This window comes from Genypterus blacodes, unplaced genomic scaffold, assembly GCF_046128005.1.
Source record: "Genypterus blacodes isolate CSIRO-AG114 ecotype Tasmania unplaced genomic scaffold, CSIRO-AGI_Gbla_v1 ptg000011l_1, whole genome shotgun sequence".
Lineage (NCBI taxonomy): Eukaryota > Metazoa > Chordata > Actinopteri > Ophidiiformes > Ophidiidae > Genypterus > Genypterus blacodes.
Genome location: NW_027466825.1, coordinates 1,212,576 through 1,230,081, shown reverse-complemented (window position 1 = coordinate 1,230,081; position 17,506 = coordinate 1,212,576). Strand labels below are relative to the sequence as shown.

At 46.8% G+C, this 17,506-nt stretch overlaps 1 protein-coding gene across 4 annotated transcripts in view; it reads left to right on the top strand.

Moving 5' to 3' along the window:
- Positions 1-17,506, top strand: part of pcdh7b (protocadherin 7b) — a 96,328-nt gene that overhangs the window by 7,708 nt on the left and 71,114 nt on the right. The window contains exon 2 of one of the 4 annotated variants that reach the window (XM_076161458.1): positions 3,706-3,798. The exons of the other annotated variants lie outside the window; for them this stretch is intronic. Within the exon in view, the coding sequence (XP_076017573.1) occupies positions 3,706-3,744 (39 nt within the window). The 3' untranslated portion in view covers positions 3,745-3,798. Of the gene's footprint in view, positions 1-3,705; positions 3,799-17,506 lie in introns of those variants that run through there. 4 annotated transcript variants of the gene reach the window in all.

The following is a 17,506-nucleotide window of genomic DNA, read 5'->3' as shown; positions in this document are numbered from 1 at the left end:
GCACAGATTTATATGAACACCTGCATGCTGGGGTGCGGCAAATCACCGCCATTGTCTGGACCTGTGCGTGTGTGTGTGTGTCACTTGAGCTTTCTCTTTGGCATTCATCACAGCTTGTGTTTTGCAGGCACTGAGTTCCCCTGTTGGTGCTCGGACGATTTTATCTGCGAAACCGTTGAGGCAGTCAGTCACTTGTTGAGCTCAATACGGTAATTACTTGATAACAGGTTCCACCGGGGGCTTTATCGTGTTTGGTCAGACCCCCCCTCCCCCCTCCCACAGCAGCTGATACAGGTCAACTTCTGGGTATAGAGAGCAACGCCAGGAGAGCAGCGATTCATTGTTATTACATTTATGACCTTTTACGAACTAGTCTAGGTGTTAGAGGGGCTTGTGATTACAAAAACATTGAAAAAAAAACGTGTTGTTATAGCAACTTGGCTTAGAGTCTGAACAGCGAATGTGGAAAAACAAAACATCCTTTGCATTTAGATCACCTGCTTGGTTTATTGCCACGTTATTATCAGAGCTCGTCCTTGGTGTGGAGCTGCACGCCCGCCAAGTGTAGCTAATTCCATCAGAATTGTTTTGGATCTATTATGGCTTAATTCAATCTATGGCTGCTCGGGCTTTTGTTGTTTACGTTTGGAAAAGCAAATGGACGGTGTAAAGCCGTGCGGTGATGCTCGTGAAATTGCGGCAGGCAGCGTTTTCTGGTTTAATTTGGTTTGGTGATTTGAATGCATTAGCTCGAAGGCAATTACTAATCTAAGGATTAGATTTACCTGATACGCCGGCAGAATTAGTGCAGACTGAGAGAGAGAGCGAGAGAGAGAGATGAAGAGGGGGAGGAAGGTCACAGCCATAGCTGTATGATGCTGTAATACTCTTCAGAATCTTCTCTTGAAAGTGGAAAAACCTTCCTTCATTGCTGCTTCTTTGACCGTTTTATCTCTCATTTCTCTCTCTTTTCTGCACTTATTACTTCCTGACTCATCCGTAACATTTATCCTGGCGAGACGCTGAAAGACAGACAAAGAGGCGGGAGGTGAGAGGGAAGAAACAGAGGAAAAATTTCACTGGCATGCCACCTTGATTGCTCTCCGTGGCGCTGAGTGGAGTGTCGAGGTCGCCACCTTCTCCTCGCCGCTTCTTTCAATTTGGCGAAATGGAATTTCATTTCATACTCAGCAGCGATCACATTAGATGGAGCTCACCAGGAAAAAGCTGATTTATATTTGCAGATTCCTCCTTCCTGTGGCACGATCAATCATCTCGGGCTCAACACATCTCAGACTTGTTTTTCATGGCGGTATTTAGGAGGATTTTTACAGTAAATTGACTTTTACAAGGCTCTGAGGGTCTATGATATACTCTGCTAGCATTGTTGATTCCTCTGTCGCCTTCCCCCTGTATTGACTGTGGATGCTAACGGAGCATCTAAATGAGAACATCACTTAGCTCCTCTGCTGTACCACCCTGGGGAATAGTTCCGTGTCGACGAGTCAGATCACAACATGGATCAGACATACGGCGTGTTGTTTGTGAGACTAATGGGCAAAACAAAAGTGTTTTGTTTACCGTTAGATTCCTCCTCATCAAAATTGCAAAAGTGTCTCGCATAGTTAGTCCCGTGTTAAAGTGACTTTGATTGTTGTTTTGCTGAAGAGGCTGCAGACCATTTGCCGTTTTAATGTTGTTTGCAACAAAAATGACTTAATTTAGATTTATATTTTTCCAAAACTTGACAAGTATTTTTCCTCAGCAGAGACTTTAAAGGAGACAAGTCGCATGTTTGTTTGCATGCCTCTCTCGCTCCCTCTCTCCCTTAAAGGAAACATCACGAGGAAGCAGATGAATCACTCCCTGTCTGTTTGCCTCTCATAGGGGCTTGGGTGTCAAGGGAACTGCACCCCCCGGCCCCCCTGTCTGGCGGGGGCGTCGATCTAAACCTGGTCTGGCGTCGACCACGTGGCCTTCGTGAAAATGAGAATAAGAGCCATGAATGTCCGACACTTTGATCCGTAATTCGGCCTCTAAGTGCCACCTTTCGCTACGGCTGCCGACTGAGGGAGCTGCTTAACTCAGGGTGAACTTGTTTATGAATACTTTACCCAACACAGGATGGCTAGGATGGGTTTATGAGACGTAAAAAGTTCAGAAGTAGGCGCTGGTAATCAGAGCGTGCGTAATATACAACCTTCACCCAGGGGTCAGGTTCACATGGGTTGTTAAGCAGCTGACAGACACCTCATGTATCCTTCACCTCACCTCTATTGTGGAAGTGTTAAAATATTGAGATCTTTCACATTAAGCATCAGCAGGGATAAATAATGAATCCCAAAGCCTGGCGTCATAGATATTTGCAAAGCGATGTAGCAGAGTATAATGGACAGACCTGATGTGGGAGGGGAGGGGGGAGGAGAGGACAGCTTTAGTGCTTCTGTTAGCCCTGTTTTGGTGTGGCTCCCACCATGTGGCCCCCAAATGAGATTATGTGTGTATGAAACAGGAGGTAGAGCACTCACCGACCATCCATCACAGCCTGCGGGGACCCGTGTGAAAGTTTGCGCGTGTGTGCTCAGCAGGTATATACACGCCGTGTGGAGGAGTGTGTCGATCTACAGTATGAGTGTGTGTGTGTGTGTGTGTGTTTGTGTGTGTGTGTGTGTGGACGCGGGGTTGTAGAGGCGGGCAAAACTGGCCTCCGCAGTTCAGCCTCTCCATCATCCCGCACGCAAGGCACACATGCGGCGACATGCCTGAGAGCGTTTTAATATCCTGTGTGTGTGCATGCACGCGTGTGTGTGTGTGTGTCACTATGATTTCTCCAGGAATGCAGTTCATTATATTTGTATGTGTGCCCAGTTACTACATATAGTCTGTAAATACAAGTAGAAGCAGCTTAAGCTTAAGTATCTTCACAAGTAGTCCAAGAAAAGTAGTAGTACTTTACACGAGTATTACCATTGCATTTTCAGAGGGTGATTTTCCTTTTTACCACACTGAATTGTAATTATTTGACCTTCTAACTAACTAACTCACTATTTTTATTCTTCCCTTCATCCTTTTTCACCATGACACCAAAACTAAACCCTTTTAATTAACCCTACTTTTATCTAAGGTGCTTGAGTAAACAGCTCATACTTGTTGGCTTTTACTTCATGAAACCTTTGTTGTTTGTTTACTTGTAATTGGATGTTTTCTGTCGTTTTTTGTCTCGACATCTGCAACCGTACCCACCAGCAAGGCAGGCTGACTCATTTCCAGCTGAGCTAATGATCATACAGCCATTTACATGACAATACAGTGACTAAGAATATGTTTCTCACTCGATTCAATTTGGCCTTAGGAAAAAAAAAAAGTGCACCCATTCCCCTGCAGGCGGGCACCTGTGTAACACCTCAGCAGGAGCGTGTGAAAAAGCAGAAATATTCATTAGCCCCGTATCGATGAGGCCTTACCTGAGAGAGAGGGAGCAGGCTATTAGCCGGGCTCGATAAATCTTGTCAGAGGCTGGAGGAGTCTGCCTGCCTGCTGAAGAATGAAGGTCACGGGGCCGCCGGAGTTATGAGCGGCCTCGCCTGGGAAGTCGCTATCAAATCAACTGAAATATGAAGTCCAGACGGCCCTTTTTTTTAATGCTAATTTTTCAATTTGCTCTTTTATTTTTCTCTGTTCTCTCTTCCGTCACGCTGTGTACAGAGATGGAGGATTTCACAGGAATGTGATCGGCAACCGTGATCAGAGAGAGAAGAAGATACTTCTGAGACATTTTATGCACATAATTGTAACTGTAGGATAAATTATCTTAATAAAGTTATTTTGATAAACTAAACGTTGGCTGGTTGGTTTGTAAGCAGAAGTAGGGGGTCACTGCCATATTTGTTAGAAATGTAGGGATGAAAACATTTGCTTTTATACCGTTGATGAAGACCTACGAGCACACACATTGGTTCAGATTTGTTTCCAGATGTTAGCCAATAGGGATGGGCTGTAGGGTCGGGGCTAAAGCTAATGGAGACTCATTAAGATGGACATTTTTGTTTTGCAGTGGAGCTCTATTTAATGTTGCCATAATAAACTATATATAGCTACACAGAAGTCTCTGTTTACTGTACAGCACATTCCCATCGGCCTCCCCTGTTGGAAATTGCAATATAAAGTGGAGCTGACCGTAATGCTGGCTTTAGCCAGACGAATTCTACTGTGGATTGAGGAGCTCCAGACATTTAATATGGTTTCAGGTATTGATTTGCGGCACCTTGCCCTATAGCCTGTTTATTATCTAGCTTTGGTTTCACCTTTTACTCTTTTTCTCACTGCATCTCAGGAGATAGAGACCTCCATATTTCTCCTTCATTCTTCCCAGCAACACTGTTCTCTGTAATAGCTACAAATATTCAATCATGCCCGCCGGTGGCAACCGACGCCACCCATTTTAGTTCTGAACGAGTGGGTGAACTCAGGTGCTTGAATAATAGCGCGTTCTGAGCTGAGGATTTTACTCGGTTTGCCGCAATTACACGGGGAGAGAAACAGGGGATGTAATCAAGACTGAGAGACCGGTCTTTGACATGCTTCATTTACTCTGAGTTGGTCCAATGCAACACTTGGGACACAATAGCCAATTGTGAATTACAGAGTGGATTCAGTGGTGAGAAGTGCCTTGAGGGGTAGCTAGCCCCACAGAGGCGGCGGGGGGTAATAGGGAACGTTGTTACATTTGTAGCCGTTTGGTTCTAGGTTGATGAGGTCTGGGATTGGGGGAAAGGCAAGGATATCAATCAAATTGACATGTCTGGAGGCGGTAAAATGATTAGAATAACGGCAAACAAAGCTGCTTAGAAACAAGGCTCTCACGCGCCCAAGTTTGTCCTATTTTACCTCAACTTTACTCCAAACTCAGCCTTTGCTTAATAAGCTTCACTTAATGTCAGATTCATAACATTTAATCTGTCCGTAATGATATATTAAAAGCGGACTTTGGCGGCGAGAGGCAAGCTTCTGGGAACGTAAGTGAATAAAAGGAGCCTATCACGCGGTGAAGAGCTCTTATGAACTGCTGACGTGAGGGAGCTCATAGCGGATTTGACAAGCGGCTAAGAGCCTGTGCGGGTGACATTTACGAGTGTGTCATGGAGATCCTCAGCCGGACTCGCTGGGGGGAAGACAGTTACTTTCTGTTTAATCACCATCAGGATTCCGTGGGTGTTTGCGACAGAATGTTTGAGCAGCAAAGATTAGTTTCCCCCGTGAAGCTCAATAGTGCCGGCGGTCGTTTGATGTCCTGCAAATGTGCTCGACATGCGTGCTCTGATCCCGGAGCAAACCCCTCTGCCTCCTTTCATACATTTGAAAGATTTACGCCAGGGTGTGTGTGCGCGTCTAGGCTTTTGAACGTCTCTGAATAAGCCTGAATGTTCCAAGACATCTCCCTCTCTCAGAGACTTGGGGACATGACATGACGATTGGAGACCTTGTAATGTATGTTTAAAATGCCAGAGCTATCTGTGCCAGCGTGATTGTGTTTGAACAAGGCGTCGTACTGGCAATGCTCCTCAGCGGCTGCTTTAACCGTATGCCTGTGTTTGCTCAGGGGTCCTTAGTGGGTTCTCCATTGTTACTATAGCAATATACCTTCGCCTCCTTCACCCACCCACTGCAACTTGTCCCATGGCCTTACACCCCACTGCTATCTTGGGTAATTTACACACACATCCACCGCCAAGACGAGCTCTCGAATGACATTCTCAACCCAAAAAAGTCTTGCCGTGTTCGAGCGATGGCAGCCCAGTGCGGATGCGGCGTGGGAACATGCCGAGCCGCTAAACTGTTTTGATAAAGCCACCTGGGCGAGACGGAGGCATTTCAAAGATGAAGGTCCCTGAACACTAAATTTGCAGCCATTGCCTCGCCACAATGGACCCGTCTCTTCCCCGCGTTGTGTCTGTTTAGCGGCCTGTGATTTACCGCCCGTCCTGCTCTCCACTTCTTGATTCATGAGATCAAATTAGACAGTGAGAGAGCGGCAGTGGCAGTACAACACTTTGCTCTTTAACTCCGGGCCAACGTTTCATCCCCCCTGCTTCGGCTGCTTCTTAACTGTTTCAGCCATCTCTAGTGCCGCCTCTACTAATTACATCAACAAATCAAATAATTGAAGCTAAGTAAAAGCACCATCACACAGAGTACTGCAGGCTCTTCTTCGTATTAAGCGACTGGCATGGAAGGTCAAGTCCATTATTGACTCATTATTGGAATTCCGCGTTTCAAACAGTCCAGCGTCTGAAGAAACTGTAAGTCTTTAAGACGAGTGAAGCCGTTCGTCTGTATTTCGCCGGCGTCACGAACATGCCAGTCGAATAACAATGAGTCCGTTCAGGCAGACTGATGGAAGGGATGTCGAGGATCAAAAAGCAGACATGTTCACCCAGTAGAGTAAACGGTTGCGGATGAGGAATAAACCTGATGGTTGAGCTGCCTGTGTGTGTGTAGAATGCAGAAGCTGTAAAAATGTCCCTGGCATTATACGCAGGTATGCAGTCGAGCCGTCAGCGCCGGGAAACGGAGTGTTAGGAATGATCACAGCTGAGTGTGTCTATGTGTACGTGTGTGTGTGTCTACAAATCTACCTCAAGTATCTCCTCACTGTAATGACTTGCCTTGTATGCAGCCTAATGAAGTGGGACTCGGCCTGTGCCATGACATGAATGTGTCTTGATTGTATGTTTCCGTAGCCGGGGGGGCAGCCTGGGGTGTTTCCGAGTGCTCGCCTCATGTGTTTACACTCCACGCGATAAACACTCACCTTTCTGCCCTGGCATTTCCCTTCCCATTTCCAATAATTAGCCCACATTTGCAAACGGGAAGATTTTAGTGACATCATACCTCTGACAAATGCAAATTCAACCTCATATACATAAGCGGAGAGTAGAGTAAGTAAGGAATCCCCAGGCTGCAGCAGAAGCCTGAAGAATATTCTTTAACATAATATTCTCCACTTTAGTCTGAAGCAGGGCGACGCTGACACGGAGGGCGCCTTTGGGTGCACACACTGGCTCCTGTTTGATTACTAGCCTCAGAGTCTCTGCAGACGTGACTGTTGTAACGTCAAAGCTCAAAATGAACACTCGGGGCAGCGAGTGAGGTGTGTGTGTGTAGGTGTGATAGGGGGAGAGAAGGAGCAGAAAGAGTGTGTGCCTGTGTGTGAGAGTGTGTGTGTGTGTGTGTATGTGTGTGTGTGTGTGTGTGTGTGAGTGAGCGTGTGGGAGACACATTCCTCAGGCATCAAACGCACAAAGTCCCCAAACACTCACTCCTGTCAGCGCCGTACCTGCCTGCAGTGGCCGAGCAGGTCTGTTCTTTACGTCTCAGTGCAGACGAGACAGCGCCGGAGCCTCAGCTGCTTCTGTTAACGTCCAGAAGGTGTAAAAACGTTGGGAATGAGCAAGGGGATGGATGGGGGGGCGATGAATCGGATTGCCAAGCAACAGCATCCGGCGCCACTTCCAGCTGCCACTGTTGAACTGACAAAACATTGTGTGCAATTTCTGACGTATTGCTCCCGCCGCTGCTTATGTACACACGTCGTATTTTCAGGCTTTTGTGCGATTTTTCAACACCCACTCAAATATCCTGCGTGGATACGGTGAGCTGTCAAAAAGGCACAACAGTCAGCGTCCCTCCCACAGTAATGTTTGTCGCCGTGCAGTGCGATCTGAGAGCGATGCATTGTGGGGGGAAAATGGAAGACACTGCCTCACGTGTTTACCTCGAACTGGTACGATGACAACAGCGCTAGGAGGAGGCCCTTTGTGCAGCACGGGGCTGATACGCCGAAAAGGGAGTGACAGGTTTGAAAAATTGGCACGCGGCGTTGGCTGGAAGGCTTCCTTGGGGCTTGGTTACCTTTGGAATCGTGAGCGCATGCAGAGGAGTGTGAATGAAAAATAGCTGTGTGATCCTGCCATGTTGCTTCTGTCAAGAATGTTTTTTCTCTCCCTCCCACCGCTTCCTGTCGTCCTCAAAGCTCGCCTCTTCTCATCATTCCCTTCTCTCATTCTTCCACTCTCTCTCGCTGCCCTGCCCTCCTCCGTCTTTCGCTGTGTCTTATTTATTCACGCTCGCCATTCCTCCCCCACCGCTGTTCTCGCAGCTTAGGAGTCGTTGGTTATTTAAGGCTTAGGATCCATAAAGCCGGCCTGAGGTGTGTTTGCTTTTGTTGCTCTCCCAAAATTGGTGCGCTGACTGCCACATTGTCAGCCGCTGAGCCCCGTTCACCCACTGCCCCTCTGAGGAGAGTTTGATGTGGTTTAGCGGGGGGGCTTAAGCCAGGGTGGGGACCTGTAGTAGTGAAACTGCCACTGAGTGGGAAAGTCGGGAAGACATTCTCAGGATACCTGGTCCCTTCCCCACCTTTCCCCTTGGCAATAAGAGTGTGAGAGTATGCACCCTGCAGGCATGCGGACTTAAGCTCCTTACTGGAAACATCAGAGCACAGCACTACTCCCAGCATAGAGGAAAACATCAGTAGGTGGACACGTTTTCATCCGTTTCGTACCATCATTCTCCTAGGTGACAACTGGAATTTCTCGTTTTTCCCAGCGCCTCCCCTGTCCTCTGTGTGTACTTTTGTGGGGATCAGTTTAGCAGTCGCTTTAGCAATTAAGTAAAAGCTGCCTAACCGCACGACAAGACCACACTTGCAGCGCCAGACACAAACAGTGCAAGTACTACTCAAATCCAAGTACTCAGACAACTACGCAGTTACAAAGCCATTAGATTACTAGTATGAGCAGTTAAGTGTACTCAAGAATGAACTATTAAAGAACTGGATGATGCCGGGCAGTGTAGACTTAATGTGTTAGTTATGGGTTCAGGTTCTGACATTAGAATGAAAAATGTTTTTACACACACAACAGCTTCTTTTAATTGAAGTAATTACGCTGATCAGGTGAATGGATTTGTTTCCGAACAACGATATTCCCCCCTGAAAGACCTTATTACTACATCACAATATTTTGTTCCAGGAAAAGAGAGCAATGGTTTCCTTTACCGTGACTTGACTGATGCTAAAAACAGCCACACTCTGCCTCACACTCTGCATAACATCTGTCCCAGAATGCACTGCTGTCCCTAATTAAGCCCTGCTTACCTCCAAGATTGTCAAATCACGGCGCCGACTAATTATTAAGCACACAGGCTCGCTGAAATCCCTGCTTGAATCCCACGCTGATGAGAGATTCGCTGTTGGTGGACGAGAAAACTAGACCGGAATCCCTAACAAGAGTCTTTCCACCCCCGGAGCGCCGCCCGCTGGTGTCCGCTCCCGACCTTTGCGCCGCCCAACTCTCCATCAGAAGTCGGTGGTCTTTCACATGGCACAACCTTTAATTACTGCCCCGGAAGACTAAGAGTGCTTAAACATTGTTTTCATATTTTTCAGGGGAACAGAGATTGGGGCGAGGGGGGGGGGGGAGCTAGAACTTAAGGCAATTTGGATTCATACATTTTTAATGTTTATTCGGCTGTTTCTTAATTAAATCCATGCATCAGAATGGAGTAAAAAGTATCCAAAGTAGAGATAAATGAGGGATAAATCCATAATTCATATTTACCAGGGAGTATTCTGCAGACCGTGAGGGGTTTTAATAGATCATTTTGATATTCTCGTGTCTTTTTAGTGGAGTTATATATTTGCCCTCTGGTTTTTTTGGAAGGAATCCTAGAGTGGATAGTGTGTGTGAGCGTGTGTGTGTGTGTCCTGTGGGCACATGTGTGTGGAAACGTTTGGGAATACGAGAGAATTATTGCAAGCGGCGGTCAGTGTGGTTAGACACATTATAATGATTTTAAATGTGGTTCAACAGACTTCTTGCAAACACACACACACACACACACACACACACACAGAATTATCCCGGGCAGCAGCTTGATTCAATTAGTTGGAGGTGAGGAGCAGAGAGATGAGGGTCACACTTGCCATTCCAGCCCAAATGGAGATGCTTCCTGGGAGACCTGGCGTGTCTCTAAATTTGGCAGCTCCTGGGTCATTGTTTCATCACAGCCCAGAATGGTTCCAGGGCTCAGTGCGCCTCCATCTACAAGTCTTCTATCTATACATCTTTAACGTACATTTCAATTTAAGTAAGGCCCGGGTGTCTTTGGGGAATCAGAGGGGGAGTTGTTGGTGGTGGACTGGATAGGAAGGTTTTCTCCCACTGCTTCTCTGGATCACTGTAATCACAAACCCCCGGAACCCCTGCAGCTAGAGCCATGACTTCCAGGGATTTGTGTACCATGACCACAAGGGTCACACGTACAATTACAGATTTACAAGACCTACTTTCATGTTCACATTTTTTGTGCTGTGTGATGTCATTTCCAGAACTTTCCCATGGTAACGCAAGTGTGAGTGTGTCTAGTTTAGCAAAACATTCCACAAAAAAATCTGATATTGTGCAAGAAGTAAGTGCTTTGTGTGTTATCACAAATGAATCGCTAGCTGGCTTCCTTCATGAGGGTACGAGTGCAGATTTGTTTTCATTTCTCAGGTTCCTACTGTGACTGGAGGGCAATTTTGGGATATGTCACAATTTTTCCAGAACATTTTACGACCCTGAATAACCGACGCGGCACTTTGCTCCTCCAAAACAGTGGCATTTGGAGAACTCAGAGGCACCAATGAGATGATTTTTTGCAGTGTGCTGTATAATGAACCTCCTGGAGGAATAACAGCAGCTGCCTGCGCCGCTGCTGCTGCTCTGTTATTGCAGTTAGAAAATGAGCATTCATAATAAGGAGGGTATTAGGTATAGATTTCCTGTAATGGCGCTTACTGACAACGGCCGCTCCTCCCGCCGAGGCGTAATGGACGGCGGGGATCAATGGTGGATAAACACCGGGCCTTCATACTTTGAAAGTTATTCAAACAAGCTCCAGCCCCCATTTGCTAATGTGAGTGTTTATAAAGAGCACCTGGCTCTCCGGCGCCTCCCCCCCACGCTCCTCCTCCCCCTCCCCCTCCCCCCACACCCGTCTAGATGCTGGCGTGGGTCTGACCTGACGGGGGGAAAAGCCTCTTCAAACTGTAGCATTTCCAGTGCGAGTTCCGAGCATATTTCCTCAGCGCTCTGCGTGTAACCCGTCGCACTCGCGGCGTCCTGCTGTTATGACGTCTGTCTCTCGTTTCTCTCCCTGTACGTTCTCCCATGTGGTGCAAGTACTGAACGCCAGATGTGTCAACACAAATCCACCAAGCGCAGGTTCTGCACCCCTGCCTCTGCTTGTTGCTCTTCTCCTGGGGGCTTTGCAGACACTTCAGGCCTCTGCAGCTGAATTATTCTTTTTAGTGTCATTTCAAAAGCTTTTTTTTCTCTCTCCCGTGTTTTGATTGTGGAGAAACATTCCAGATCTCTTACTGTATCAACAGCGAGTTTAAGAAAAAACAAAAACCCTCCTCTGTTGTTGTGTATGCGTTTCTAAGTGGTTTGGCTTGGAAACAGTTTAATAAACTATGAAGCAGGAGGTTCTGGCTGTCTGAGGGGGGAATGACACGAGTTACGCTCAACTCTTACAAGCAAAAATGGGGAGAGAGGAGGATGGAAATGTTGTATGCTGAGGAAGAACTCAGCAGCGTCTATATTGGACACGATGGTGGACAGGATAGTGCAGCTGGGATAGAAATTTGCAATGATTTTTCTGAATTACCTCCCCGTTTTCACAGCATTCTAATCTACTGTAGTTCTATCTTACTTTGCAAAGGGTATTTTTGAATTTACTGGGAAGGAAAACAATCCTAAATGTATACTGTAGACTTAAATTGCTACTGCAGTGACATTAGAGGCAAAATACTGAATGAATGAGTGTCTAGTTGTACTTAGAGGCAGAATAATGAAGTACTTAATTCTACTACTTAGTTTGTACTTAGTTGAAGGAAGGAAGTGTGTATTTGTTGTGTCTGGGATGAGATCAGCGCCTGGAGGATTTGCCGTCTCGCCCTTTATAATAACGACAACACTCAACAGTTTGCCAGCGCGGAGATATGAATCAGGAACAACTAATATGGTCTGACTGCTAGCGAGGAGACGGAAGTGGAGCGTGTTCTGGACGTGGCGGCACCATCAAATAGCGTGTGAGGCATCTTCGCCCTCTGGGGAGAAGACAAAGCCGCAAGAAGCGGGAGCGCAACAACAAAAACGAGTCTTACTTGTTTTGTTGTTGTTGTTTTTTTCATATTCCTCTCACTGATGGCTAATTACAGACTGACATGGCTCGTAAAAAAAACAAGGAAGTACAAAAGGATGAAAAACATAAAAAAAACAATAAACACCCGAGGTAATTATATTTATTGTGATAAGTTGGAACAAACACTCACTGCTAGAGCTCCAGGGGATTGTGTATGCGTATGAGTGTGTGTGTGTGTGTGTGTGTGTGAGAGAGGCATAGTTGGAATGAAAATGAGTCTTTCATTACGTTAAATAAACAGCCATATCTGTTAATGCTGTTACAAAGTTAGTTACGATACTGTATGCGTGTGTGTACAACATATAGGCCACACGTTGGGTTGCCAGTTTGGAGCTCAGCCCCCCGCAGCATACCATTATACTTTTTCTTAAATTTAAAGGAAGCGACTGAGTCAAATCTCTGCTTGCGTCTCCCTCAGAAGGCAATTACATCGCATGGTTTTTGAGGCAATTTGCGTTAATGACATAATGATCTACTTGACTCGTGTGTGACAACATGCGCGGCTGAGAAATAGACGGAATATTAGGAAAAGTACGTTTTAGTATTTCAGAATCAGTGGCTGAAAAGCTGCGAATGAAAGGACGTGACGGCAGCTGGGACTGTGTGTATGTTGTTGTGTGTGTGTGTGTATCTATGTGTGTGTTTGAACTCCGGAGGGCGTGTCAGCCATGTTTGTGTGTTTTAGCTGGAAATGTTAATAACGAGCTGTCAGCGTGGAATTTCTCGGCAACTTTAGCTCTGTCATGTGGTCTGAAGGTACGTGTGTGCGTGCGTGCGTGTGCGTGTGCATGTGCATCTCCAGCATGTCTTACATCTGCACAGCTCTCATGCAGTGCTGGGAGTTTCTCTTTACATGTGCAACAAGGTCACGGCACTCTGTGAGGTTACGCCGCTCCAGAGATATTTATAGGAAGGAAAATGAGCTATAGGTTGAAAGCTGAGGAGACAGAACGGGCGCCGTACTCGCATCAAAGCCTTTTTAATCCTCCATTTTTGTTTATCCTTCGCAAAAAACTGCCTCAGAAGGGAATGTCAGAGCAAAGACAGATGAGTCGCCTATAAATTGTGTCGGCACATGCTTTAGGAGAAGGAAAACTGGATGGAACTCTGAAAAAACTGACAAAATAAACAGATTTAAAGCTGTTTTCTTTTTCAAAGTTAACAAATAATGTCATGTCATGTCATGTTCTCCTGATTGAGATGATTCGCGAGCAACTCCCGTGAACTCGCCGTGAACCTTCCCCGCTGCTCGCCTATCTCTGAGGCCACCGTGACACTGGCTGACCTGTCCGCCGCCGTGATTTATGCCGCGCTGCAAGAAGACGTCGGGCCTTTCTACCCACACGCGATAATTCAGATCATGTCGGGCTCAGATGAGCACCGTCTGTTCTTCTGCGTTCCAGACCTCTGGATCATTAAAATGCCTCTGGCTACGTGCAGCTCGTGTAAGCTGTTTCTTGTCTTACACCTAGTTCCAGCATGTGATTTTGGCAGAGCACGGTTGGATCATCTCAGAAAAGTCCAAATAAGGTGTTTTTGCGCAAACACTGTTTCTTTCCTCTCATCTCTCCCTCTCTCTTCCATCACAACTCCACTCCCAACCTTTGCTACCCCTCATTTTTCTAAATCAGCACGCTCTATTAAAACAAAGCCAAACAAGGAGCTCTGAGCGAGGCAGCAAAGTTTGAAAATTCATTAGTCTGGGCGTTGTTTTTGCAAATGAAACATTTTCTTTTCCTCCTCCTCCTCCCCCCTCCCTCCCTATCCGCCCCCAGTGCCTTGTGTGACACGCAAGTTTCGTTGCAATTTCATTTGCCCAGGATAATGAGAAAACTCTGCATATCAATATTAGCTGAGGAAATCTCATATCCATACAAGGATGAGGTTGGTTAATTTGAAATTATACCACTGTGGCTTTTCCAGTCGGCGCCTTCGTCTGCCTCCACGTTTTCCAGAAAGGGAGGCGGACGGGAGGGAAGGCTCGGTTTACAAACTTTATCAATGAAGTCCACACGGTTGATACCTGTGTAATAGATTTCTGCTCTCGCTCCCTCTCTGCCCAGCAGGCTTGGTAAATAAATGATATTAAAGCTTGTTTGCGGATTGAAGAGGGATGAGGGAGCTGCAGCGTTCCCAGTCAGGATGTGTTAGATGGAGGCGTGAATGGGAAGGACGGAACCCTGGGTCTTTGTCGCTGTCGTGGGCCTAAATGGAGGAGGCAGCTGCCACTGGCCTCAGATCAGTCAACACCGGGGACTCAACACAGGAGGTGTACTGCAAGAAAAGTACTGGAAATCATGAAGTATTAAGCTGTAGTGACTAAGGGAGGAGGCCATACCTGCTTTGGCGGTATGACAACAAGTACTGAAAGGGCACAGGCTGGATAAAAAGAGGACCTTTAATCACGAACATAGAGTCATCTCCTTCACAAGTATGCACTTAATCATGAATGTGCCGCACGCTTGCAGTCTCAGCATATCTGCCAAATAGGGCCGCGAGCGCTCACGCCAGGAAACAATCCTGTTTATGTGTCCGCAAAAACCTGCATCAGGTCGAAGCGCGTTCGTCTCCGGCAAACGCAAAGTGGAACCCATCGGTCAGCTCTCATTTTCCTTCATTACTGCAGGTAAAGCCAACACATTAAGTCAGCGCCGCATGCAGAAAATGTGTCCGCCTCAGCGTTTTAATCCATGTCGGGGCCCTTTTTCTTTTTTTCTATTTTTTAACGATGGGGATTTTATACCACAGTGCGTTATTCAATTATGAGCGAGAGTAAAGGAAGGTCTGCTCGCCAGGTGGCTGCTGGATCTGAGCGCAGGAACAAAAGGATGAGGAGGAGGGAAACATAAGGAAGGAAGGAGAGGAAGAGTATACCGAACAGGTTGAATATATTTAGCCTTGGCCCGCTTAATAACATGAACCCACCTACACACACACACACACACACACACACACACACACACACACACACACACAGACGCAGCAGCTATAGCAGCCAGTGGCGGCAGAGCCAACGTGCATACTGAGCAGAATGATAATATAACATTTTGGCTGGATTGGCATGGAATGCATTAGCGGCGATGACAGTTGTTGAATTGCAAATGGCCCCCACCCCCGACATATCCTCGCTTCAGTGGATTATTAGCCGCGCTTATTTTGCATTTTAATCCGTTTCTCGGAGTAAGAGGGGAAATATTGAGAAAAAAGTTGTGGGCTTTAAGTTGGACGGCGTGCCAAGCTGTTTTTCCCGGCGCCGTGCCGCAGAAGCAGGTGCACAAACATCCTGTGGCGGCGAGGAGCATTTGTCAGTCCTGCCGCCCCTCCTCTGTCAGCCCAGCGCTGCAATGAGCTCAGTTTCTCAGGGTCCCCGAACAAATGAGCACTGATTGAGCCTGTTGTTCTCCAAATGCTTGAGTGGCTTCTTTCTCTCTGAACACCCACACCACGGAGCCTGGATCGCTCCTCCTGAAACGGTGCTCCAGCTACCCATGCCGGCTTGACTCCCTACAAAACCTTCCTGCCTCAGGTAGAGAATAGAGAAAATGAGAGGGGATTTGCACCCCCCACCCCCTAAAAAAAATGCGAGCTCGCCGAGATTTGGCCTCTTCCAAACAATAACCTGGATTCTGAGCGGCGGAAAAGCTGGGGACACAATCTCGCTCGGCGGCCAAGAACGGGATGAGAATACAAATGCCAGTTTTGTATGTGGGAGAGAAAACGAGGCAGGCCCCGGGATTGCACACAAAGTCCTTCAAATCCTCTGAGGCGCTCGGGGGCTGTCATGTGCCGAACGGTAAATTGATCATGACATAGCACTGTGGAAGGAGAAAAAAAAGAAAGAAAGAAAGAAAACCCAGAACGTACAAGCGTGTCAAAGGCACAAAAGACGAGGCGGCGGATTTGGGGCCCGGAAAAGAAAAGGGAACACACACAGAGCGCATCATTTTGTACACCTTCGCTCAGAAAACAGCAGTGTGGCCAACGTGTCCGTGTCTTTATATTGACACACATGCAAACGCACATGCAAACAGCTTCTGGGCCAGATGTACCCAGAAGAATGGACGCTGACAGCTTCTTTACAGCCGCTGAACTCTGCTCAGCCTCCCTCCCACGGTTAAAGACGAAACTGGTTCATTGCCAGAACCGGAATCAGATGCGCGCACTTTAAAATCACCCATTTTCCGTCATTTCTAGGTTAAAGGCACCCATCCTTTGAAGTGAATGCCTCTGTCCCAGAGCATGCAAATATTATGCTCAGAACCTTGAAATATTAAAGGCAAGGCGCTGCAAAGATATCTGGGTGAAATCAACTTCGCCTTTTATTGCTCTTTAGAACCCCACATGGAGGACAGTGACCATCTAAGGATAAACCGCACGGGATTTAAGAATGTATTCAAACGAGCAAATGAAGACTCAATCTAGCCACAAAGTAGTGGGTGGGGGGTCAGGGGAGCGACCCAAACCCAAACAGATTTTGGCGCAAAGACGCGGCTTTCACAACCTGCCTGCCGATTGGCGGTGAAATATTTATGGCAATGTGTTTTATTTGACAAGCTGCTTTGTTTGGGCTGACGGAGAGCCGGGGCCTTGGCAAGACGACAATGGGTTTATGTCAGCTGCTGTTTTATTTTTTTTTGAACGTGTAGGTTTTAATAGTTAATAGAGGGCCTTGTCGCGGATAAGGGGGATTCATTTGTTTAGACTGGCGTGTCAAAGCAACGCTGATGATCAGAGATCCACTGAGCTCTCACGTTGCAAATGGATTCTGGTTTGTTTAGGTGGGGGTAGGTTTGCTTCAATTGTGATGTTACAGGTGGTGGCTGCCAAAGAGACTACAGTACAAAGAGTAAACTCACACAATACGACCCAACCAGGACCAGGAACTATTGTGATTTTGCTGAGGTCAAAGAACACCAGTTTTAGCTACAAAACGTACTTATCACCTCAAAGCAGGACGTAAGTATAAGTAAGCACTGCAACGTCCAATCAATCGAGGTCTAGTGCCTGAAGAAAGCAAATGTAGATTCATGTTGTAGATTTGAAGTAGCTCTGTGATTGTAAACCCCCGACTGTGCTACCTGGAGTTTATTTGTTTTTCCAACCTGATAGAACAACAAAATGCAAACAAAACATCATTGGGCCACATACCGCATTTAGTGGACCCTTTGCTAAGCCATTGTCCCTCTGGGTTCCATACTGCTGGCCTGTCTTTGAACCCACCGTGTGAATGCCTACCCTCAGTCTGCCCTTTGGTCTG